The 26,573-nt window shown below is 46.6% G+C and overlaps 2 protein-coding genes across 7 annotated transcripts in view; one reads left to right on the forward strand and one right to left on the reverse strand.

Annotated features, from left to right (window-relative positions):
• Nucleotides 1-5,292, reverse strand: part of LYRM9 (LYR motif containing 9) — a 37,237-nt gene extending 31,945 nt beyond the window's left edge. For 3 of the 5 annotated variants that reach the window (XR_014619026.1, XM_084299379.1, XM_084299381.1), the window contains exon 1: nucleotides 4,709-5,117. The gene's annotated coding sequence lies outside the window, so the exon portion shown is untranslated. Of the gene's footprint in view, nucleotides 1-4,708; nucleotides 5,118-5,213 lie in introns of those variants that run through there. The other 2 variants (XM_084299380.1, XM_084299382.1) reach the window with 1 other exon arrangement.
• A 482-nt stretch (nucleotides 5,293-5,774) lies between these two features.
• Nucleotides 5,775-26,573, forward strand: part of NLK (nemo like kinase) — a 48,446-nt gene continuing 27,647 nt past the window's right edge. For both annotated transcript variants that reach the window (XM_084299527.1, XM_084299526.1), the window contains exons 1-2: nucleotides 5,775-5,876; nucleotides 6,141-7,138. In XM_084299527.1, coding sequence (XP_084155653.1) covers nucleotides 6,681-7,138 — 458 coding nt within the window. In that variant the 5' untranslated portion in view covers nucleotides 5,775-5,876; nucleotides 6,141-6,680. The remainder of the gene's footprint in view (nucleotides 5,877-6,140; nucleotides 7,139-26,573) is intronic.

Raw genomic sequence — 26,573 nt, forward strand, 5'->3', positions numbered from 1 at the left:
CACCAAGTAGTTAACAGAAGTTAGCCGGAAAAGCTTGCATGAGGCAGATGGGAAAATTCGGATGTTGATAAATCCTCTGGAATCTGCTGAGCTGCACAGCCACACGGAGGCAAACCGAGGCTTACTGCGGGCTGGGACAAGAGCCCCTTCTTTTTGCTGACATGCACTGGATGGCAGCGCTGCCACAGTGCCTTCCCAGTCCCAGCTGTCAGCGCAGATACAGTTTCCCTTCAGATGCACACACTTCTTTTCAAGGCCACAGACTGCCACTGTATCACCTCAGGGTCTCATTTACAGACTCTTTCAGTCCCACTTCCCTTTATAGCGAATTAAATTGATTGTCATTAGGAGCACAGGGAAAAAGAAAAGCTACCAGCAGCCTTTAGACAGCTGCAATGAGAAGCGCGGTACCGCAGCCAGCGCCAGCAGTGCAGCAGGCACACACCCCATGGATGTGATATGGGCTCGCAGTCTGAGCACCCTATCGTTCCTGGACGACACACTGTCTTCAGCATTGGTATTTTTGGAAGAAATATGCTTAGCAGTGTATAATATGGCTCCTTGTTAACACTACCTGAACTCCACAAGCAGCTAACTTCCCAGAAGGACCTGGCCGAAGGTAAAGTTGCCCCCATCGCTCTTCATGCAAACATGTAAATGTGCAAGTTTAATTGCTGCCACGTAAAATACATTTTTAAAACATAATTCCTCCCTCTACAACACCATCCCTCCCCACCCTACCCCCAACAGGCAGAACTGGCTACAACACAGCTTTCTGAAGACTGACTGGTGCACCAAGGCCACAAAAATTAGTGATCCGGAACTAATTAACATAAACCTCCTGAGGGAAGTATTGCTGCTGGTTATCTTGATATGAGAAATTCAGTTCAGAAGGATAAGCTGGACAGACAGCTGAAAAGCTTTAGTTCTTCCAGTGGGAAATGAATTGATTTGGTGAAGGAAAGCTCTTAATGTGATACTATCATGACAAAAGCACAATCATGGAAAGCATTAAAAATCTTAGAGTAACTTAAAAAACATTTTTGCGTAAGTAATACTAATTATTTCCAGTCTTTCATAAAAGGTGAAAAAAATCAAAGACATTGAATATTCCTCCTACTTAAACTTAGGACACATATGGTTAGGAAGCTACAAAGCACCCATGTTCCTCAGTTATCAATTCTGGCTTCGCATCTGGTACTTTCACTTTTCAATTCCCCCTTCCACTGAGTCTGAGGGGGGAAAAAAAAAAAGGTATGCAGGTATTCACAGACCTGTCAAAGATTGTCTTCACATTCCTGGCAAAAACACCTCTTTTTACCAAGTCTATCAAATGTAGAAGACGTATTCCTCGCTGCATATCATAATTATCCTTGCATAAATACAAAGCACCTCCAATTAAAGGAAGGTTGACAAAGAACCTTGGTTCTGAAATTAAAACAAACATGGAGGCCCGCTTGGAAGAGGCAACCCCAGTTGCACGGGCTGAGGATTTGGCTTCACACAGCCCATTCCAAATGAACATTGTGGACCAAAGTCTACTGTCAGACATATGGACGTAGGTCTGTAGACAACATGAAACTTGTTTTTCTGTACCCATAACGATCTAATAAAGCACAGGCTCTGAGTTGCACCAATTATAACAAATCTCCTATGCAAACAAGTTTAATTAGCATTACATGACTGCAGTTTATAGGAGTCACATTCCAAAGACAACGCTGGAATGAAATGTCACGAACCAGCCTGCAAGTTTGTCGTTTCCAATTATTTTCCAGATGTTTTGGCCTTGTACATATTCCATCTTGACATTTATGTATGACAAAGAGATACAGTAAGACTTGCAAGACTGCAGGGAATAACCACTTCTTCGTACCTCAGTGAAAGAACAGTCTGTTTAAGCTACATTCTCAAGATTGCCCTGCTGCAATGGATAGGTGTGCCTGCTACAAGGACCTCAATGTAAAAATTACTGGTTTCAAGTGTGTCCATAACGCACTGGTCTGTTTTGATATGGAATGAACACAGTCTACTACAACACTTCAGGAACTCTGACGTGGTGAAGGATTTTTGAGCCATTCTGCTGGACAAGATTAGTCATTACATGAACAAGCATGAAGAAGTGATCCAAACTCAAAATGAGAGAGGAAAAAAAATAAAACAAAACAGAACAGGTTGGACTTTGTGCTATCATTACAAAGGCAGAATAAACAAAACTAAGTGATATTTACTGAGGCATCATCATCTGCAAGAACTTAACAACCTGCAGGTTTAATCTCCTGCCCAGCACTCACTGAATCAGACCTGCAGTGTGTTGGGTCAAAACACGGCTATTCTGACTCAGCGACTTTTAGCGTGCACTTTGCTTTGGTACAGCCGAGTGCAGGACAAGAAATAACCGTGCCTGTTAGCCACGATGTTGTAAACAAAATGCTTAGCAAAAGGCATATGAACATCAAAAGGCATACCATCAATTCCATTGTTTTCTTCAACTTGTTGTCACTGGAATCAAGGACAGAACAAAAGCTAATCTTGGGACAAGCGGATAGATTAATTTATTCATTTCCAATTTTGTAGGGAGGGAAAAGATTTCAAAGACAAAAGCTCCAAAATATTGTTCTTCACAAAAGAAAAGACTAATATACATCAACATATACTATTACTTTGCTGTAAACACATTGTGTGCACATGCAACATTGCATTAAAACACATTGCTCCTAACATACAATGCAGTATTTACCTGGCTAGCCCAAACCCCTCAAATTTGCAGGCACTAACACCATCTGACACTTTAATGGCTTCAGTAGTAGGTTTTATGAATAAAATATTAACAGGGTGTTACAGAATACTGAAGAATGTATCTACAGAGTTGTATACTGAGGTATGTGTGGGCTTGTCAAACACCCACATTATAAATTATCAATAGTGCAGCTCAGAGTACCCCTTTTGTGCATCAGGAAATCTATGCAAGCATTTTATTATGCTTTGTTCCACTTAATGTTACTTTTCCTGCATCAAGCAGCCACAAGAAAAAGAACTACACACATGTGCTGAAGGACACTTATGGACAATACTCAGCCATGAAATGAAAAAGACTCATTCTACCACACAGAATCCTGTTTTCACAACTAGCTCCTGTGGCACAAAAACCCAGCCTGTCTGGAACTGGACTACAGCATTTTACACAGTACTATGCAACGCCATTTTTTGTGAAGAATTTTCAACTTGAAACACTGTTGAGGAGCACGAAGAAGCTGAACAGGATGATTACACATTGTCTCCCACTACCTGCCCTTATGTGGAGTGCTGTCAAAAAGATGATACTTCTACAAAACAAGTGGCAAATGCAAGGGGAGAGCGAGTCTCCCAAGAGTCAGGAGGAAGCGCTAAACTCAGCGCAGTAGATTTTCAGGGTACAGCATTTATTTTTAAATGTAGTTTAAATGGGGTTAGCTAAGTGTCCAACAAATACAGACACCGGGTTCTGTGTTTGATACTCAAAAAGCAGGCTTGCTACTGCTCTAAAGCACTCGTACTGTGACTAAAATCGCAAGGGACAGATGCACGTCCCCATGAATAACTATCTTCACCAGTAAGAGGTTAGAATCGATCTGTCATGTTTCATCAGCAGCAGTCGCCAATTGCATTTCTCCATGCATCGCTGGGGATGAGGATGACAAATTAGTTACAATCAAACAAGGTTTTGGCAGGATCTAGAGCAGGGCTTCCACCTGCCTTGTTCAAGGAGCTACGGTTAGATTTTGCCAAGTCTCTCCTCAAGCAGCTCAGCTCACTGGACTACTCACAGTGAGCACTACTATGAGCACTGCTACTCACAAAGCCCTCCTGCCCAAAGCTGTGCACCAGCCCTAACGAGCTCCCCTCAGCTGACGTATGCTTCTCACACAGAGGCATTAAATGACAAGGAAGCACTGCCTTAACAAGGTGCATAATGTGCTCGTTCTGCAGCTGTGTTCTGTGTCGAAGTGATTCACACAATTAATATTTAACACTACTTCATGTAACAGGTTTCTACCTCAGATCTGTACTGAGGAAACAAAAGTTCTAGTAGAGATTTTCAGCACTTTGTTTTTGTCTGCCAATTTCACATTTCCTTAATGTTCTTTTAAAAGTTTATTTTCCTTAAACATACCTCAGCACCAATCAGTTTTGATCTTGTCCCTCTTACCCTCCATAGCACAAAGTACCTAAAAAGCAGCTGAGCTGACAAATTTAAGCTTCACAGAATGACAGAGCCCTACCTTTTTTATATACACAAAGTTTGTGTTTTGAAAGCAAACACGGTAGCAAAACTCCACTACAATTCCAGGCTGCAATAGCAGCTATCAACATCAATGAACAGACTAAAAAGTTTTAACAATCTTAATTCCTCCAACTTTTCTTGCCCACTTCATCTGAAGATGAGGACACCCAAACCCACTCTTATAAACATTTGGCGCTCAAATTTTAGGCACTGAGACAGCCTGGCACGTTTAGGCTCCTTTCTGCCAGGCCGTACAGGTGATTTTGGTCACGTTTTGGAGGGGAGCTCAGAGGAGGCATGGCACGAGGGGGCACGGCAGCAGCGCACTTGGAGCGCCGCAGCTCGCCCACAGCAGGAGCACACACGGACGGACGGACACACACACAGGTACACACATCCACACACACACACATCCCCACACACACGAGGTCAGTGCCCGTCATTTACCCCCTGCGGAGGCCCCGTGAGGCCCCTGCCGCTGCTGCGGCTGAGCTCGCCGGGGCTCTGCCTACAAGCTCTGCGCTGCAGGGAGCGATCCCGGCACGAGGCCGCCGAGCCCCGCGGGCCCGCGCCGCCCCTCACCAACGCCGACTGCGGCGCTGAGGCGGCGGCGGGGCGGGAGGCAGCGCCCGGCACGGGGCCGGCGCCTGAGGGGGCCCTGAGGGGGCCGGCCCGGGGCTGCTCAGCTGCAACGAGGCCGCTCCGCTGGGCCCCGGGGGCACGGGGCCGGGCTCAGCCCCGCCGCGAGGCGCCCTGAGGCGGCCCGGCCGTGCGCGGGAAGCGGCTCCGGGCCCGCGGTCAGCGCCTGAGGCACGGGGCCGCCCCTCCCCCGCCGCGCCCGCCGCGACCTCCGCGCCCCGCCGCGTCCTCAGCTGACCCCGCCCCCCCGGCGCCATTGGCCCCTCCCGCCGCCCGTCAGCGGCTCCCCCGCCTCCCATTGGCCGCTGCCCACCTGCGGCCGGCCGCCCCGGAGGCTTCCCCGGCCGCCGCCCGTTGCCTCGCGCTGCCATTCGCGGGACGCGGCCCCTCGGCCGGCGCCGCCGCCGAGCACTGGCTGGCGGAGCTGTCAGTCACGACGCCGCCCGGCCCCCCGGCTCCATTGGCCCAGTAACCCCTTTTCGGGCTTTCGCCTCCCCTCATTGGCTGACGGCGGCGGATAGGGAGCCGCGGTTGGGCGAAAAGCAGGTCTCGGGGGCGGGACGCGGCCCGGGCCGAGAGCCGATTGGCCGGCGGCCCGGAGCGGCGCCACGCGATTGGCGGCGGAGGCGGGGGAGGGCGGGGCCGCCCGGGGTGAGGGTTGTATGAGGTGAGGGAATCTCGCGGGGTCTCGCCAGCGCCGGGCGCGGAGGCGCGCGGTGATTGGGCGGCGGGGGTCACGGGGGCGGGACTGAGTCAGGGAGTCTCCGCGGCGGCCGAGCCCTATGGGCCGGCCGAGCCGGGTCCCGCTCGGTGATTGGGTGGGGGCGGCTCTCGCGGAGCCTGGCGGGCCGGGTCCCATTGGCTGCGGCCGGGCGTCGGGCGCGCGCCCCGCATGGGGGCGGGGGGGCCCGGCGGGGGGAGGGCAGGCCGGCTGCGCGTGCCCGCGGTGCGCTGCGCGCTGGGGCTCCGGCGGGAGGTGAGTGCGGGGCTGCCGGGGGGGAGGGGGGGGGGCGGGATGAGGGGGGGGCGGAGCGGCGCCCCCCGCCCCCACCGTGCACCGGGGGCCCCCCCGCACGCCCCCGGCCCCCGCCCCGCCCCGCCGGGCCGGGCCGTGCTGTCAGGGCGCCGCCGCCGCCCCCCCCCCCCCCGGCGCCCCCCGGCCGGCCCCTGACGCCCGGCGCTGTGTGTGTGTGGTGTCCGTGTCCGTCTGTCCGTGTCCGTGTCTGTGTGTCCGTTGCAGGCCTTCGAGGAAAAAGTTGCGAAGTGGCGAGCGGCCCGCCCGCGGCAGGTGCCCGGCCGGAGGCAGCGATGTAGGAGGCGCGGGAGGCCCGCGGAGATAAGTGGGGATGTGGGCATGGCGCGGGTAGGCTGGGCACGGCGCGCACCGGCTCCCAGGGCAGCGGCTCCCAGCCCAACCCCCGCGGGGAAGGGGCGCCCAGCGCGGTTTCTTTAAAAAAATATATCAAAAAAGAATAATAATAATAATAAAAAAAAAAAATATAAAGACGTGCGGACAAAGCAGACCCGCCCCGGCCCGCTGCCCGAGGATGGAGCTCCAGTAGCCGGCCGGGGGGCTGAGGGGGTCGCTGGGGCCCGCGCGCACATGAGGACCCCGCGAGCGCCCGGCGGCAGCAGGAGATAAGGCCCGAGGGGCTCCATGTGCCGCCGGGTGGGCCGCGCGTGCTGAGAGCCAGCTCGTGGCGAAGTGTGGCGAAGCTCGGTGTTACGGCCCAATGACAGCCTGACCCAGTTGTCGTCCACGCCGGGGGCATTTGGTTGAATGTCTCTTTGCGGCGCGACGGCCAACGCAAAAATGATGGCGGCTTACAATGGCGGTACGTCTGCGGCGGCGGCAGGTCACCACCACCACCATCACCACCACCTTCCTCACCTCCCTCCTCCTCACCTCCATCACCACCACCACCCGCAGCATCACTTGCATCCCGGCTCTGCGGCTGCGGTACACCCCGTACAGCAGCATGCCTCTTCGGCGGCTGCGGCCGCGGCGGCTGCGGCCGCGGCCGCGGCGATGTTAAACCCAGGGCAGCAGCAGCCATATTTCCCATCACCGGCACCGGGTCAGGCCCCTGGACCAGCTGCAGCAGCCCCAGCTCAGGTACAAGCTGCAGCAGCTGCTGCAGTTAAAGCGCACCATCATCAGCACTCACAACATCCACAACAGCAACTGGATATTGAGCCGGACAGACCTATTGGATATGGAGCCTTTGGTGTTGTCTGGTGAGTAACGAAAAAAAACCTGAACCAATCTTTCCATTTTTATTTTTAACCAAATCATAATTCATTCTTGGTTTTGCCATTTGATCCAGAATACAAGAAGGCTGCTTACCACAGAGTTTTTGTGCTGGTTCTTCTCTCTTCTTAGAAAGTTGGCTTCACTTGTCTCTCTTGGCAGAGCAAGGCGTAGAGTGGTGGAGAGCAACCTCCCGTTAGCAGGCCACACCACCAGTCTTCTTTAAGACAGACGCAGCGTGTTTACATGCCTTCCCTGCACTTAATTAGAATATGTATTCTGTTTAGCTAAGCTGTACTTCCTAAAATTTCAGGTTAACAAATGAGTATTAGAATGTAGGTTTTGACCTGACATAAGAGCTGGAAATTGAAAGCGTATGAAAATGTCTTCCTCCTTCAGTCACCTGTCAAGATCTTTGTCTAGGAGCTGCCTGACCTGCAGTGGTATGCTATGTGCTGCCTACAACAGAATATCTGAACTTTGCTCTCCTCTCATAAATGTAAATGGGATTTTCTGTCTCCTGTACTACTGCCTACAGCTCTTTTATTCCCCCAGCTGCTGTTTCAGAGGATTTTGTCAGTGGATCGTAATCTCTTCTAATATATTTTGTGACCACCTTAATGTAATGTATGCAATTATTGCCCTTCAGGATCACTGAAGTGAAGCTAGAGTGATTTTTGAGTAGCTTTTTATAAGCCGTTGCCAGTTTTACCCTGTTCTGCAAAGCTCTGTGGGACCGCAGGAGATGCCTGGGTTTTGTTTTTGAGAGCAAGCGACTGCAGCACGCTTCCTGTGCAGGGAACACCGAGTCTGAAGTGGGTAACTGTGGCGCGTCCCTGCAGAGCTTGCCTCGGCGCTCGGTCGGTGTGACTTTGTGTTGCTTGAGGAGTTCTGCTTCAGGTACTGCCCGTGCTCGGGTTGCACCGAGGCAGAAGTGCCGTGCGCCTGGGGTCGTGGCCGCGGAGAGCTTTGCGGTACGGGGCTGGGAGCTCGGCAGGGCAGTTCCTCGCCCCTGCCCTGGCACGGGTCACAGCAGTGTTTGCAATAAACCGTCTTGGCTAGGAGCTAGGCGCAGCTTGGTGTTACAGCTGATCCTGTGCCCCGAACGCAGCAGGTCCAGGAAGTTCAGCTAAACGCCGACTTCTCGAAGTCGGGGGGTGCTGTTGTGCAGCCGGCGCTGCGCTGCTCTCGCTGCGATAGCGTACAGGAGTCTATGAAAGAACCAAAACTGAGAAGAAATCTTTAAAATATGTATCTAAAGATTATTTCCATCTGTTTGTGTATTTATTTCTGGATAAAGTGTTTTTTTCTCTTTAATCTTAATTGTTACAGGCTGGCTTAAATGTAGGGTGTTATGTAAGATCAGACCTCGTTATCGTTCGGTTCTAACATTTTGTTTACCTCTACATATTTCCTAGGGATCTTTATTTTTCTCAGTTTTATTTGCCAAAAAAAGATCTTTGCCAAGAGAGATCTCTTTTGTAATATTCAGTAGAATAAAAGGTTACGTTTGCATATTTAAATATAGTATCATTAAGAATGCTGAGGAAAAAAAGAGTAGAAGTAAGGAGGGGCTGCAGGGACTGATGTCGGGCTGCAGGGACTGATGTTGGGCAGGGCGCTGCCAGAAGTGCCCCTTGGTCCCAAAACCCTTGGCTGTCCAGCTGCACCCACGCCAGCAGGAATGGCCACTGGTGAGACTGTGCTTGCCAAGTTGTAACTACAGCTTTTACTTCAAGATAACGACAGTTTTGTGGCTTTTGTTTCTTTGTTTTTAAAGGCCATGGGGGTGTTAAATGAACTAAAAGCAGAAGCCTGGAGGTCAGATCTCCTTGGTGAAGTTGTAAGTCTGTACAGACTGAGAACATAATCGGCTGAACTCCAGTTCCTCTTTGCTCACGTGTGTTTGAGTTCTGTGGTCACCGTTAGGCTTTTGGCGTCTCGAATTAACTTCTGCAAGTGAATGGGTACTGCATTTGGGAGCCTGCGTGCCAGCAAGAGTTAAGCTGAATTTTAGGTTTCATTCAAATCATGAGGGCATGTCTGTGTAATTTAATTCCGGCCGTATAAGATAATGGAACTGAACATAAACATTGGGTTGGGTATTTACACTTTGAGTTAACTTAGACATGAAAAAATGCATACTTTGGTGCAAATGTAACATAAAATTTTCAGCAAGATAAGGCCGAAGCTGCTTGTGAGTGAGGATTCTGTGGCGTATCTGTATCTCTTCCTGAGCACTTACTGGCACTGATAAATAACTGAAAAGTTCATATGTGCATTGCTGAGGGAAGCTGGTGTTATTCTACAGGCTCTTCAGTATTTGAAGTCTTTCATCTCACTGCTGCGACGTGTCGTCGTGCTGTCCAGGAGGATGCAGCTTATCCTGCACTTAGCCTGAGCTCCTCAGAGAAGCCGTGGGCAGGGAGCGGTGCCGAGTTTCCCGTTAGGTTACTGGGAGGGATTTTGGCTTGGCATTGAGTTAGCCTTCGTCATTAGCTCGTTTGTCTGGTGCTTGATGATGTGTCGGGGTTGCTAATGTGCCGCTGGAGTTTGTCACTCCCGAAGAGCCGAAGCATCGTGCTTCAGCATTTTCATGATTAACTCACGTGGGCTGCGCTCGTGTTTGTGTACACAGGCTGCAGCCGTGGCTATCTGTACCAGGAGGTCCTAATGAACCGTGCTGGGCACCTCTGTGACCGAGTGTTGATTTTAAAGTGAACTTAACCCAGGCTGGCGAAGGAGAAGGGAATCTCTTCACCAGTCACCGTTCAGTTGCTGCCTTGACAGAGCAGGGCTCTGAAGCTGGCGTTGCGTGTGCCATCACCCCGCTGAGCCTCGCTGCTCCTGCACATGCAGCAGCGTGGGGGTGGCAGGGGAGGTGCTGAGGCAGGAGGCACACGGGGGCCTCCCACCAGCTCCTGCGGATTTGCTGAGTGGAGTCCTGCTCTGGCGGAGGGCTGAGAGCTGAGCTGTGTACCTGTCCTGCTGACAACATCTGGAAATACTGGGGAAATAAATCCAGATTTTAGTTTCAGTGAAAGCTCCGTGCCCCACGTTTCAAAACGCGTATCTGGTGTTGGGAAGCCTTGTGTATATCCCAAGAATGAGGAGCTGTCCTTTGCAGAAGTGCTCCCTGTTTTGCCGGGCAGACATGCTACTGCCATCTGGTGGGATCCTTAAAAAATAAGAGCGATAAAAAATGCCCTGACCCTGGCTGGGAGAGAGGGGCGAAGACTCCATACGTCTGCAAGAGGAGCTCGTGCTGCTTTCATGCCACGTGCCGAGAGCAGAGGAAAACTGCAGCTGCCGTGGAGGCAGGCGGGGAAGGATGGCTTGTATGGCTGGGACTGTATGGGAAGGTCTCGCTGCTTGGGATGCATCCACCCCCGGAGGGTAAGAACCCGCGGCTCTGTAAGGTGTGTGGGGATGGGGTTTGTCGTGTTCGTGTCTCTAATTGCGAAAAGTTAGCATCAAGGGTTATGAAATCAGGCAAGCTGTTTTGTTACTGTAAAAACCGTGTCAGAAAGCACCTGTCTCTGGGGGAAATGGGATACTAAGGACACTAGAAAAAAGATCTAAGTTTGTTTTTTAAAAAGGCCTGATCTATGTGATTTTAAATTGCAGTGTGGTTTTCAGTGCATTTGTTTCTAATGCTTTTTATCCAGAAAGCCAAATAGCAGTGTAATGTTGCAAAGAGTTTGGCTCTTGATTGTAAGGTAGTACAATATGTACAGGCTGGTCTTAATGGCAGAAATAATTTAGTCTAATTTTATACTTAGTTCCTGGCCTTCAATGGCCTGAAATCACTACGGTCAATGCTAAGTAAAAATTGAAAAAATATTGCGTAGAAGTATCAATGTGGGTACCCGACAACAATTAATGGGGGTTATCAGTGCTGATCCGAAGCAGAGCAGTAGGACAGGCACTGTTAGGACAAACAGCTGGCCTCCCGACCGCTGCTGGGAGGGAATGCCTCGTGCTGAGCAAGTAGGCAGTGTAGCTCAATTGTTTGGGACAAAACTGCTAGAATATATATTAGAATATATTATATAAATTCTCTTCCCTCTCAGCCACACAAGCATTACAGCAGAACAGCCTGATTGGCTCTACAGTCCAGCACTGATTTTTCAGACATGTTTCAGATGTTCTTTCCCCTCTCTCCCCACGTACTTTTTCACTTCTTTTAAAGAGAGTTTGAGTTATCCCTCTGACCAGCCAGCAAACAGACGCCTCTGGTGTTTGTAAATGGAGTATCAGAAGTAATGTAAAAAGCGGGATCTATATTCAAAACAACTTGTAGGCATGACTGAAATCCCATTTATTTCTGGTCAAAAGAATTCAATAAAAAGAAACTGGGCTCAGTCACGGCAATTTCCACTGTAACATTTAGAATTTAGCAGTAAGCGCTTGGTCCATGCTTAAGTTATAAATATTATTACAAGAGTGATGGATCTGAACATGTTTGGCTTTCGTTTCTGAAGTGCAAGTATGTGGTGTGCCTGGTATTATTGCTTGATAAAGCAATTTATCAATTTAAAAAAATATTTTAAAATTCCTGTTACGGATTATTCAGTGACTGTAAGCAGTGAGTAAGCTCTCTCTTGCTCAGTACCAACTTTGCGGGGCTGTAAGCACGCCCTGGTAACAAACAGCAATCTGATTTCCAGCCTGTGCTTGGACTCGCCGGTTCGAGTCTGTCCCGACTTACCTGCCCAGATGGGAAGTTCTTTAGGAAGTAAATACCGGCCTTTGGGATCGGAGCTGCGGCGCTGATGAGCTGGCAGCCAGGCTCGTTAGCGCTCAGCGAGGTGCTGAGCCCATGGAGCCCCACTACGGGTTAGGGGAGCGAGGCTGTGCCAGAGGGGCAGTGGGGGCAGCTTGTGGAGGACGGGGCAGGGATGGGTTAGGTGGGGCACACGCGGGGCCACGGCACTGTGCTGCATGCTGCAGCCGCTGGCATCGCTCGCTTGCGTCTGTGGCAGTGCCCTGGCTCGGGGCTGGCGGTTCTCTTGCCCAGGCCAGAGCAGCACGGGTTGGTTTTTGAGCCCTGTCGCTCGCTCCTGAAGTTGTCCCGTGTGGATGTGTTCGGCTGCTCTACGAAGCTTTAAGTGCAGTAGGTGTAGGCAGAGTCCTGGCATTGTAGTTTGAAAGTACATGGCGTAGAAGGGGCTGCAAACGTCGCTTTATTGTGAGTCAAACCAACTATTACGTCCAATTCTGTAAAGCAGACCCCCGAGTGAGGTGGTAGATGCTTAAATGAGAGTGGCTTGTGACAGGCAGTACAAATACGTATGTAAAGGACAGAGGCTTATGTGGTTAATGCATTTATTTGTTGATAATAGTATTTTACCATAATAAGCAGTAACAAGGAAAAAGTGAATGCGAGTGGAAGCGGATGGGATGGGGAGTGAATGGGGAGGAGCTGAAGGTGCGCACCACGGCGATTACCTGCTGCCTGCATGCGGAGAGGCCGTACAAATTAGAGTTGTGTCTGCGGGCCATGCATTTTAAAAAATACCGCAAGTAACCTTTTCCTTAAAATGCATTTCTTCACTTTGTTCTGACTGCTCCTTTTCCTCTCCTCCACCCCTTTTTCTTACTTTTCCAGTGTTGGCTGTGGTACTTAATGCAGTGCAGCTCGCCGGCAGCAAGTTTAAACGTCGCCGGCAGTGTTTGGGTAGGGGGCTGTGTGGGCAGTGCCGGCTGCTCCTCTGCGGAAGGCTCTCGAGCTCTGTCCACCGCAGGGGCAGGGGCAGGGGCAGGGGCAGGGGCAGCCCACCTCGCCCATGCTCTGCAGTGCCCTGACTTGCCGAGACGCGATGTGTTCAAACCGCTGCGGTGCTGATAGCGTTGGCAGTTGGTACCTGCTGGTGCTGTAGAGCAATCCGACAGCCTTGGTCAGTTAGACTGGCAGCACGTTTTTCCAGGGCTCTGACTGTAATTGTGCTACAGATTGCCTGCGGAGAGTTTCTGTGATCAGGGAGAAATGCGGTGAGGCGCGTGGCGTGCGGGTGCCAGGCGGCGGTGTGGGTACAGCAGTGCCACGGCAGCGGGCACGCCACAGACCGAGGTGAGCTCAGTCCATTGCCAAAATGCGCTCCCATCAGCGCACCAAAATGCGTGTTGTGCAGGGCTTGCAGGCAGCTGAACAAGGATAAATGTCCACGGAAGCCTCTAAAATAAAGATTTCTCTTCATCCTGACAGGTTTAAAGTTGGTGTTAGAATGACCTGAGCTTCGTTATGCTGTTTAAAATCGTATTGCTTTTCTCTTGGTACGTGATGGAGAAGTAAGGGCAGCCGTAGGTTAGCCGTGGTGCTACCTGACCTCATGGCCATGGCCCGTGGCCCTGGACTGTGTTAAAAGTGCTCAGTAAGAGCCTGAGCCCTCATCGTGAGGGCTGGAGCAGGATCAGCGTGTCCTACTAGTATCTTGCTTTAATTTCCTGTTGTGTTTTTTTCTGTAAAGACTTGGAATCGCGCGTGTGTGTGAGTGGAATTTCTATGCTGGTTTTGATGTTGTTTGTAACACCAGAATGGTGATAGCAGAATCATTTCAAAGAATAGACGTTTTGATAAGTTATCTTCTGTTATTTCCTTAATTTCTTGGGACGTGGTCTGATGGTATTTGTTGCGGAATTATGAAAAAACAAATTGAGCTTTCTGTTGAAGAATAGTTGCAGGAAATTTTATGGAAAATTAAAATATATTGGGAAATGTGGGAATCCTTGGGCTCTAGTGAATGATTTTCTTTCCCCCGTTCTCTTTCATATGCAAATATGCTTTAGTAGGTGCAAAGAAAATTGCTTACTGGAGAACCTGGTAGTTCAGTTTCCTTGTCATTTTGGAATGGTGCTGTTCCAAATTTTAATCCTAAATCTATTCTTAGTTTTACAATGATATTTTTTTCATTATTCAGGCACCACCAGGCGGTGCTCTTATAGTTTTCTTCATTTTGCTGCCTAAGTGCAGTGGCAGAATAGAGCCTGTGCTTAATGGGAGCAGTACGGCTGGGGATGGTGTTGACCTGGCAGCCAGGTACTTACTTGGCTTTGGTCTCCATCGTTTGTTTTTCTGAGAAGCTGCTGACTTTCTCTTCCTTCTTGAAAGTGTTTATAGAGTTTCTTTTTATTTCAGTTAATACATTTGATTACTTAATTTAATGTAAATGCTTGCAACCATTGAAGAATATTTGTCAATGAACAGCCAAAACTCATTTCATAAACGTAGTAGCATTTTTCAGGCATGGGTAATCTTTGTGGGGCAGTTGCTGGTCTGTGCTGGCACTTATTGATTTCCCTGGGTGTGCCTTGCAAGTCAGCCAGTTGCAGCTTAGGAAGGAGAGGCTGGCCTGTGGTCTAGCTCAGTGGACTCCTTAAGTGCTTTGGTTACTAGTTAATATGTTGAGGTTTACTACAGTTGGAAGAAATGCTGTGAGGGCTGCCCCGCAGGCCCTCCGCATCCCTTCTCGTGTAGGTCCAGCACTGCTGACCGGGGCGCAGCTCCCAGCGCGGCTCTCGGAACAGGGGCGGCCGCGGGGCTGCCCTTGGCAGCGAGCCCTTTGGCTTCCCCGCCTTGGTTTGTTTCTAAAGGCCCGAGACAACCTGTCTGAAACTATCCGAGGGCACTACGTGAGAGCTTGCTCTCCCCAGAGGTTACACAGTGAGCAGAACAGAAGCGCTGTTAAAAGGGCTTTCTAATAGGGCAATATAACTTTTCCTTGATGTTTCTGTAAGTTCTTGTTGGCTTGCTCACTTCACATCTCTGATTCAGAGGGAGATTATCTCGCAGGTAGGTATTCAGGGAAGAATGGAGACAGATCAGCAGCTATTCCCAGGCTGCTTGCAATCCATCTCTCATAATTTCCTAAGTTCCTTGGCTAGCACTTCTACGTAAGACGAGCAAGAGAATTTTCTGAATCTCGTAATGCTTCTGAATCCCCTATGCTTTCCCCGAGTGCCTTTGAAATCCTCTAGGCCAGACCTCCTTGATGTTGATTTGTAGCTGGTGGGTATGTTGATGAAGCAAAATCATCCCTTTTGTTATTGTTCTGACTGACTGAGGGGGCATGGATCAACTGGGGCATGGATCAACTAGGTCATGGGAAGACGCGTGATATTGATAAAATTAATATGCATAATGTAATCCTGCACAAGGTTACGAATGCGGACTCTGTTGAACACTCTGCATCCTTGGCAGGCAAGCGTGCCCTGACTTCAACAGCTCTGCAGCTGGCCTGAACCATGGCTAATGCTTAGAAAGGTGCATCTGCAACTAGCTGCTAACTCATCGTATGCATATTAAAAAATAAAAAGTGAAAATAGTCAAAACACTAGAAGAAAAATTGAGATGCTGCTTCTTAACAAAAGTGAGGAGTCTTACAGTCAATTAGCATTTTTTGAGTCACGATTCCTTTTCTAATTACAAGGACGTATCCAGAACAAACAAGAATACACACAGGCTGAAAGTGACATCTTGGAAACTGAAGATCTAACAATAGTTTTCTTAACCGCACGTCTCCTCTAAGTCATCATTCTGGAAGCTAATCTCATTAACATGATGTACAGTTGAAGGACAATGGGGAGAGAAGTTCCCACATAATAATTGCTGTTAATTTAAGTCCTTGCAAAAACAGGGAGAACTCTGCTTTTCCTCATCCCTTATTCCTTCCACTGCTCTGAATTGGCCTAATGAATTCACTTGTGACCGTCCACGACATTCTCTATATTTTTCTGTGATAGCACCTAATCTTTTTTGACAAGTATAGTAAATATGGGAGTTGAAAGATTCAGTTTTAATTTAGGAGCTGAGTTTGGTTAAGGATGCTATTTCACAGCCAAGGAAGTGGCAGCCCACCAATGTGCCCGAACTAGCACTCCTGTGACAGTGTCCTAAATTGTTCGTCTTTTATTTAGTGCTGCTTCAGAAGTGAGTATTCAGATTATGAATTGGAACCAAAGAATGTGAAATTAAGACCTGGAAAAATTATCTTCAGGTTTAAATCTTAATGCCATTATCAATTGCCATTTATCTTCCCCATTCAGCTCCAGATCGCTTCTCAAAAAGTGCCTGAGTGCGTCTTCTGTGGGTGCTTCTGTGTCAGTGGCTACCATAGGCACAGCACAAGTCCTGCGTGGGGCTGGTCTTTATGCATGATTATCCTGATAGAGAATGTAATAAAGCAATACTAACTGGCAAAAATATTAATAAATAAATAAATAAATAAATAAATAAATCCCATACATCATCTGATTTAATTCAAACAACTAAGTCAGAGTTCTAACAGCTTAACTGAAAGCGGGGTTTAATTATGAAGTGGAAAGTACCTTTTATTTACTTATTTATTAAGCTCTTAAAAATGGGTTAAGGTAGTAAAGTGCTTTTCCAGTGGGGTTCGTATTTGCACAGTGATTGTATTTGGAAGGTGAGGATTAAGGTCTTCCATTCCACTTTTGACCGCGGGGCACTGACATGCATAGCGAGCCCAGAATCTGAAGGGAAACTTTCCTTTTGCCCCTGCTGAAGGTAAAGATGACTTAGGTAATTTAGGTTTGGATTGTTTTGTTTTCTAAAGGATTTGAAAAGTAGGTGAATGTTGACAGAATTGGGACCAGCCTTGACCTACTTGTGGCTTTTTCTGTGTCTCTGTCTTGGGTATGTCACATTATCATTTTCATGCTACTGTTTACTCATCTGAAGACTCACCTAAAATTTTAAGAACTGACAAGTTTGGTAATTTGAATGTTAAATCTGTATAATATTACCACTCCCACAATTGTTCCCAAGAAGATTTTGCCATCTTCATATGACTTGGTAAAAGGAATCCTTCTATAATAATGTTTATTTCATACTGAACTGCTTTTTAAATTTTGGGTCAAAACTGTTTTTGAGCCATTAACTTAATTCCCCTTTGAAACTTCATGTTTTCTTCCAAGAGTCTGTATTCCACCTTAGAGACCTGAGAAGACTGGAATTGCAGCCATGATGGGGATTTATGTTATCACAAGGCTTCTGACTCTTTCAGAATAGAGAAACACGTATTAGGATTTTCAGGTCAGTTCATGGGAAATCATTTAAAACTCAATATGGCTTTGAAACTAATAGGTTAGACAAGAGCCCTGCAGGTCTGTCTTTGGTGTTTCTTCAGATGAAGTTGTGAAACTGAAATTGCTGCTGTGTAGGATATAAATTAATTTGGTTTATAACAATTCAGGATTTTATTGTTTTTGTGTGTGTGTGTGGTTGTTTTTTTTTAGTTCATTTTGTTTTGTTTTTAGGAGAAAGAAATGCAATTTCCTTGTATTCTTGTAATATTTATATATTTACAATGCTGTGGGTCTTTCTTAAATCTTCATTAATATATACTTAAAAAAAAAAAAAAGAAGAAAACTTTCCATGTTCCAAAAATAACCCACAACCTAGAGCATCTTTCAGGCTTTTGGGTTGTACTGGCTCTAAGTTCATTTTTCACTTGTGTTTTGACGCATCCCTTCTGCTCCTGCAGTAATTCAAAGAATGGCTGTGCAATTTCGGTCACATAGAAATCTTTACACGGGAGAAGAGAAAAAACAGAGCAATTTTCAATACTTTACATGAATAAAATGTGCAGAGGAAGCTTCAGAAACCTGATGTCCTCTTGCCTTGTGCAAAGGGACAAGGAAACTGCCATTAATGTAGTTGTGCTCTTTACCACTACTGTCAAAATAGATAAAGGATTATCTTCAGTTAGAGTTGCCACTATGAAAGAAACTGTATTGTCTGTGAAAGAGGTAGCACTAAAAGAGCTTTTGTCAGATAGTGTTCCTGACAAAACAGACAGCACAGTTCATTTTGTTTCTCTGCTCTTAATTTTGGTTTATTCAGCAGAGGAAGAATTGGGTCAGTGTTCACTGGGTCCATTGTGAAACGGTGGTGTTGGCAATTATGGGGCCGCACACGTTTAAGTGAGACTTTAATGTTAAGGGCTATGATTCTAATGTCTATTGCCATCCGAGGCAGATAGATAACAAATATTGTTGCCTAAAATAATTTCTGGCAAGAGGAATGGAAATGAGAGTGGCAACTAATAAGTACTCTGTGTTGTAATGCAGTATTTTGCATTTTTTATAACGAATGTTCTGGATTATGATAATGGGCAGGATACAAGCTGAAACTTGGAAGGTCAGTAAATAAGATTTGCCTCTTGCAGATAAAACCTTGGTGTATGGTCACTTGGTGTATGGTTCTTCATTCCTACCGAATTTTGGGGGTGAACGTAAAAAGCAGTATTTCAAAAAATTAAAAGGCACTGTCAGCCTCATGGAACAAATGTGTCCAAATCTGGAGGCTCAGTACACCAAGAGACACAATTATTTCCCTAGGTTGTAGCACAGAACACGGGACGGTGCTTATTCTGGAGCCAATTCCTGCATTTCAAATATTTGTTGCAGACTTGGGTTTGAATACTCTGTTGATTTTTTCCTATGCCGGCAAACAGCCAAACGTGGTGGCAGTGAAAAACTGGGATGGCTGCAATAGGGGGGGATTTACCTGGGAAGGTGAAGTATTGAACTAGGGAGGTGTGGCAGTGGCTCTCCGTGATTACGCGTGAGCCTCGTTAAGAGTCATGAGGCAAGAGGAATTAATTGCTGCTTTTTTTGTTGTTTTGGTCCCCCCAGCCCCCAGGAGAGGGTGGCAGGGGGAACGAGAGGTAGACGGGAAAGCTTGTAGGGAGATCTGAGACGCCGTGGATGATTAGTGCTGGAAGCTAGGTATCTATCTAGGGGATATGACCAGAGGTTTTATTAACCTACTTTCCTGTGGAGGTACAAAAATGTTCTAGGAACTGTGCCAAAGCCTAGAGGCTTGTTGGACATGGAGAAGAAGGTTTGACATTTGGATTTTCTTTGGTTGGCTGGTGGGAATGGGAATGGAGGTCAGTGAATTGGGACAGCAACGTAGTAGGTCATGGAGATACGGTGTATGTTTGGGGGGGAAAAAAGGAACAAAAATACATGGGGATTTATATGTCTGTTGGGCATGTTTATTTATCAGCATCACAGACTTTACAGAGCCATGATATTGACAGGAAAAAAAAAACATATACAAATAAAAAACCCCAGAATGAATGTCCTGTGTAGTGCAGTAGTTACTGTAGCTATTGTTCATGTAGGCGGTTGGGAAGTAAATAAAAAGGTCTCAAGCATAGCCAGAAAATTTCGTGTAAACAGGGAAATAAATTTGATTTGAAAAGCAGTTTCAATTTTAAGCTTCCATGAAGGAAGACAAATTAAACATTTTTAAAGATATTAACCATAACAGTATCCCTTTAATTTTCTATCCTTTTCTTTTAAGTAAGATACTCTGAATCAATTTTTGTTCAAGGAGACGGATTTTTTGCAGTAATCAGTTTTGCTTTTAGCTCTGATTTTTAAAGAATAAGTGATAATGGCGCACATGCTCGAGGGCGTGATTAGAGCGCAACGTTAAAAGGCTTTTTAGGACATCTACAGCTGAAAAAGGAGCTCTGGAGAGGTCTGCATTTGGCAGCTGAGCAAGACAGGAATAAAGCATACCTTTGAAGTGTGATATGAAGAACGAGTTGCTTAACCCTTTCACATGAAATACCTTCTGGTGAGAGTTAAATCTAGGTGCTTTCTTTGGGCTCATCTTGAAGTTATCTGTGAAATCTGTTAACTCGTATCCAGTCTTTTCTCTCCCTGGATGAGCCCCCCAGCTCAGCAGAGCAGAGCAGAGCAGACCGCCTGTCCTGGGGCTGTGCTGGGCAGACCCGGCTGCTCGGAGAACTTCAGGTGCAGGTTTTTTGGGACACCTGGCTGAGGGGTACCTTGCAGTATTCTGCACTTTGAGGTAATTTACGGAGATGCTGAAAGTACACATCTGTAGTAATTACTAATATAGGTGTTAGTGTTGTCTTTTTTAATTACCTTAAGGAATTTGTCTTATGTTCAGTGTTCTTAAAACACAAATAAACCAGCATTCAGATGCAAATTCCTGAATGTGAAACTTATTTTTACATGCGTAAGTTTCAGGAAAATACTTGGCTGGTAGAATATATGTTTGTAGATTTCAGGCAAGCTTAAGGGCAGCATGTGCCATTGCCAACTGACAACAAAGCAAGCTGCTGCTTTATGTTGCAAAGGTGCGTTTTGGAGAAGTCAATTATGCATCCAAGAGATGGCAACAGGTATTGTGTCTTCTAGTGGTGGCTATGCTGTTGCATCCTCTGATAGATCTCTTGCCTCTGACTGTCGTTTGTACTGCCTACATAGTCCCTTACTGCTTTTACACTGACGGGTCTCAGTCGCCTGTGTCTCGAAGTTAAGTGTAAGCAAAAGCAAAGTTTTGCTCAGTAGTATCTTCCCAGCTGTTGTCTTCTGTTTGCTTTCATATCATATCTCTTAAAATAAAGATTTTTTACCCACTATTAATATTTCATTTCAGCATCTTTGAAGTATTGCCAACTGGAGACTGCTGCATAGTAATGATGGCCTGAAAGTCATTATCAGCACATCAGTTTCTTAAATATCTCCAAAAATAACAGCTGTTCTTTTTGATAATGTGTCTTTTAACAATGAAGCCTTTTCTTTATTTTTTCCGTTCCCATGTGCTGCTATCAGCAGTGACTTTCACTCGGTGTTCTCTTTCAAACTCTTTTAGAAATGGGTTAATCTTCTGTGCTGCAGCTACTAGGAGCTCTTTGTAGGCAATGATTTGCATCAGGAGTATAAACAGATTTTGTGGAAACCTTTTTTTTAAGTCAATGAACAGCTGGTGAAAATATGAGGGTACACTTGTGTCAGTGTTTGTGTCTTACATGTGCCCGTCTTGTGGGCCCTGAGTAGCTGCTTAGTATGAGCAGATATTTAATATAGCTTGCAAGTAGGATAATAAGGAATTACTTAATTTATCCCTAGACTTTGATCTCTGTCCACTGCATGAGTACAGGATCCTCCTTTTGTCAGAGCCCTTCCATTTCCTGGTGGTAGTCGTACTCAGGTACCTTGTACTTCCCTAACCTCAGGTTCTTCATTCCCGATGATGTTAAAACCGTCCGATCTGTTGATTTCCATCCGTTCCTATTTCTGTAGTGGTGAAAGTAAAGTGAAGACAACAACATGGCACTGCTGTAATATTTTCCTCCTTCTCCTAACTTATCTGTGTGTGGCTTTCCCTTTAAACAGAATAATTAAAATGATGAATATCTCCTTTAAACTGGAATCTATCAGCTTTTGCATCTCTTAAACAATGTATGTACAGCCAGAGGGTAAAAGACATTATAATGCCATGCTAATTGTGTGTGTATGCTCAGCTTCTCTTGTGAAAAATCCAACAAAAACAAAACCTGTCTTCCGATGGCAGCACGCAGTTAGCCACCGCTCCCACTTCTCCTTGCAAGGGAAGACAAAGTCACCCCGCTGCCAGGACAGGAATTAATGTCAGTGCTGTGGGTTACGACCCGCTTTGAATTCGGACTTGGCACACAGGGGAAGAAGAAACTCAAGTAAAATTTAGAAAGGAGAGTCCTCAAATCAGTGAGCTTTGGTTATCCAGAAGTGAAAGTTTGTTTTCAGCTAGAGCTCAGCTCACCCTGCCGTTAACTGGTAGGGGGAGGCATTGCTGGGGCGGCAGCTCATGTCCAGGGCGGGCCCCCGGGTGAGAATAAGACAAGACTTGGTAAAGCAGCTACTTTGCTTTTACTTAAAAATTCAGTATATGTTTGGAAATTAATTAACACAGTGTAATTTCCTTTTTATTCTTGAAATAAGAAATCTGTTAATAAATATATATGTGTATATGTTTTATATTTGTAATGATTTCATACACTATCTACATGCTTTCCCTGCCTCTCCTCTCCACTAACCAACAGTCCATTAAATTTTGCTGATCAGTTTTGTAGTGCTTTAGTAGGGCTTATTATCTGTCAATAATTCTGCACAGGGACCAGATATTCTGGATCTGATGGCCTATTCCTGTATGTAAACTGTATGTACCCGATGAAACATTTCCCAGATAAGTGATGTGATAACCACACACCCTTTCTCTGCTATTTGACTAGTCTTGGGAATCTTTTAGTTTTGTGAGCTTATCTAACTTTTTTTTTGTTGTTTTGTTCCATTTTAAAATATATTTTGTGAGCTTTTGTTATAGTAAATGTATAAGATGCCTCTAAGCATTAGGCAGACTAAAGCAGAGCTCTTTTACCTATTAACCTCAATAGTTTAAAATAAAACTGTTTGTAGCATCCTGGATTTGTTGTAGTGCTGTGTACTCAAAAAGCGGTGTATCAAGTACCACATAGCCTTGAATGCAAGTTGCATTATTTGCTTAAAAGTGCTGTATCAAAGGTGCTTGGGTGAGCAGCTGAAATGCTTGTGGGACCATGTTTGTTGCATGTTTTAGGGTAAGGCTTTCTGGGGAAGGTATTTATGATTAAAAGAGTTGAGCAACTGAGGAAAAAAGTTCTTTGACTAGTAAAGGGAACTTGGAATGTAATCTTACGAAGCCCCCCTGCCACCTTCTGATAGGTCCGGGTATAAATTCGTGGGCATTCCCTGTAAACATGAGGGAAGGTTTGCTTCCCTCATAGAACAAACTCAATTAGCGATTTTCCCACAACGCCCTCTGAGAACATTCTTTCATTATCTTGTTGCTGCGTAATAATTGCCATGCAGCAGTCACAGACTTGTTTTTCTAGCAGTTGAAGCTACGGAGCAGTGCGTATGTGTTGACCTGGATTTGGAGAGGAAAAGTTACAGTTGGCATAATCTCTACCTTGAAAAGTTGCCAGCAACAAGGCGGAGAGTTGCTAAAGACTTACAAAGGGTAATTGAAAAGACCAAATGCCTGCAAGAATTCTGTTCGATAAGCATTGGCTTTGGCAGGTAGAGCTCTGGGTTGTGCTCTGTTCCTAATGAAATTGTACTATTTCTGGAGCAAGTAGCCTATAATGTAAACAGCAGCTACAATTTGTGTGGAGTGTCTGTTTTCTTAGTACCTTTTATGTCAGATTTTTACTTTTTATGTAGTTCTTAAATATAGTAAGACATAATACATGTGCATTACTTATGATCAGCAAAAAAAAGGTTTCTTATGGAGAGAAGAGTGCCCCTTCAGCTCGGGGCTGTAACTCAGGAGGAGCAGTCCTTGTTCCTGGCACTGTCCACAGGCTTGCATCATGGCTGAGGGCCTGGTTTTGTGCTGCACCTGACCCTGCTTTGGAAGCTTTAGCTGTGGATGCGAACAGTACAAACCGAAAGCTGACTATTGTAAAGAACATTACAATAATACTGTTGTGGGGTTTTGTGCTACAGTGTAAGTGGACATATTCTGCTGTGTATTGGTTTATGTGAATGCTCAAAGTTAGTGTTGTTTTAAGAACTTTTATAACCTTAAAGTCTATGCTTGATAAAAGCTTCTTTTGTTGAACTCAGCAAAACTATTGATTTTTTTGCCAATGATTGCAATCAGTTGTTTTATTATACTAAATATGGCAGGTTGCCTGTCTAAGGGAAATATTTTAAGGGATCACGGATTATACCTTGATGTTTCCTAAAGTAAGACAAATAGTTTTGTATTGCTTACCTGTATCTTCATCTTTTTACTCCTTTCGTGTTTGTGTTTCTCTTCCCCCTTTTTGGCCAGGGGGATAATTTCTGTCATGTTTATAAAAAGGCAGAACTGATCAAACTGATGTTACAGAGCAAGCAAGCTGCTCAGAAAAACAGCATGGTATCAAATACATTGGGAAGACAAGAAAAGAGAAATAACTTTCTGTAATATTTTGGCTGTAGTAGTCTTGGTATTACCTGTAGCAGTAGGTGGTAGCGCTACAACAAATAGTTGTGGTTGCTCACCATTTTTAAGTGGCTGAATCACAAAGCCAATTAGTGGAAGTGGAAATTAGTGTTTGCACTGGGGACAGCACTCCTGTGTACTAACGAACTGGTAAGGTAATAGAGGGAGAGCATCTTGATCTCGCAAGAAACCTGTCTGAGTGTTACCAAATGTGTGGTTTGACAGTTTTTGCAGCTTCCTGTCCTTCCACAGCCGTGCCGGTGAAGCGGAGCGGGGGCAGCGGTCGGAGCTGTGTGAGCACGGCCAGTAGCCTGCTCCTCCGGGCAGCTGGGCTGCTGCCCAGAGCCAGCGGGAGATGCCCTGAAGGACTTGTAACTGCTCTGAAAGCAAAATGTTTGACTCGGTTTAATAGAGCTTTTTTGCCATGGTTTGTGCAGTATAATAAAAAATTCCTAAAGAGCTGGGTGTTCTCACAGTATCACCAGGAATGACAGAATCCTCAAAGGCGTGATGAAAGCTGAACCAGATCTTCCTTGACTTTTTTTCCCTCCAGATTATATTTATGACTTCAGTTTTTGCCCCACGCCTATATAGCGCTTCTTGTTATTTTGGGTTTAAGTCTTAGACTCTCATCTCTTTATCCCCAGCCACAGCTGATGCTTAATAAGAGGAGCCTTTGCAGACGTCAGTAGTAGCTTGCAGGAGCGCCCCATTGACTGTGTGCGGAGTGATGGACAGGTTCCCTGCCTGCTGTTCACTTCACTGCTGGATTCACCTAGGGTGTAATATCCTAACAAAGCAGAGGAGGGAATTGAAATGTGTTCTTTTGAGAACAGCAGTAAGCAAAGCTGCCTTTCTAGTTGTTCTCTCAATTAGCTCCTAGGAGATTTTCATGCTTTTCTAGTTCCTCTTGGGGATACGTGACCTGATAGCTTATTGCTATAAATAATTATTTTACTAGTACCGAAGTAGGTACTGTATACAAGCAAGAAGCAACATTTTCAGCATCTTTATTGGATGTAAATACCAGTTTTTCAGAGGCTTCTTTCTTTATTTTTTCCTCTTTGGAATGCAGTCCTGACGTTTCTGATCTCCATAACTTCGGCTGTTGGTTTTGTGCTGCCCCTTGAAGTACAGCTGCTGTGAGTGGCGCGGAGCTCCCAAGCCAGGGCGAGGGGGTGAGAGCAGCTGGCATCAGGCTGCAGCTGAGGGGAAGAGGCTGAGGGGCTGCTTTCCTGTGGGGTGCTGCAGGTGATCATTACTAGGTTGTAGAAGGGGGTTATTTAAAAGAAAAAAGAAACTAGCCTCAAATACATACGCACCGGCAACCCCGTTTATCTCCGTCCTTTATCACAGCCTACAACAGGTGCGTCAGGAAAAGGCTATTCACATGCACCAATTTTTGCAATATGTGAAGTTTGGCTTGAAAAGTCACCCGTCATGAGGACAGGCGCTTTGACGGAGCTGGCCGAGCCGGTGGCTAGCTGGCAGCAGAGGTTTGTTAGCTGCTGGAGGTGGGACGGCCGCGTGCTGCAGGAGCAGAGCAGCCCAGCTCAGCAGCAGAGACCTGGAAGCATTCCTCCGTGAGCCGCCCAGCACTCGTCTCCTGCGCTGGGGCTGCTGGTGTGGAGCGGCAGCAGCTGCTGCCCCGCGTGCAGCGGGCACAAACGCAACGTGCTGTGAAATTCCTGCGCTGCCATTCCACTTCATTAGAGTTATAGTGTTACCAGCTACAGGCATGGCTGGTCTTTGCATGAATAACACCAAACGCTACTTGGTGAGTTTTACCTTAAAACACGACCAAGATACAGCGCGGATTTGAAACCCGGTGTATGGGTGGTCAGCACCACTGCTGTCGCGTTCTTGTCGCACGCTGGGACAATCTTTGTTCTCGCAGGGCCTGGAAGAAGGCAGATAGGAAGTTTCTGAGAGGAAATGTGGTTAAAGGGTGGCTGGTTAAAGTAACCCCTGGAGGTCACGGAGCTGTGCTGCTGGTGAGCGTGCAGCCCGCAAGGTGCTGGTCATGGGCAGAGCAGGATGCGGCCCTCAGCACAGATGAGCGCTCCCCCTCGCTCAGTTAGGAATGAGCTGGCAAGCAAGTGGAAACTTGCTTTGGTATTTATTCCTCTCCCAGCAGATCGGTTTCATCCTGCCTACTGACAGGTTGCATTTCAGAAACAGCTCTGTCGCCTGCTGTAATTTCCATGGCTTCTTCTTGGTGCTGCTGCAAGTGTGAGACCCGAACGTGGCCCAAAATCCTCCGTGTGGAGCCGTAGTGGGGCTGCTTTTTGTCCCCGCGCATGCGGTCCGCGATGCGTTCTGTCCGAAAGCCCTTCGGGCTATCAGTGATAACAGAGCACCTGACGGCCGACACTGCTGTAATGCAAGCGCTGCCAGCCCAGCAGTGCAGAGTCATCCCCGGTGCCTTTTGTCAGTAGGTGTTTTGGTCGTCGGTAGCCTCAAAAAGTACTTCTCGGTGACTTCTGATGGCTTCCCCACAGCCCATTTCAGCTTCTATTAGCACATTTGCTTTTCTTGTATCTTTTTAAGGGTTTTATCTGGCAAGCATTGATTTCCTCTGTCTTAAACTGAAACTGTTTTAGAGAAGCTGATTTGTTTACTGC

This window comes from Netta rufina (assembly GCF_964035555.1).
Source record: "Netta rufina genome assembly, chromosome: 21".
Classification (NCBI taxonomy): Eukaryota; Metazoa; Chordata; class Aves; order Anseriformes; family Anatidae; genus Netta; species Netta rufina.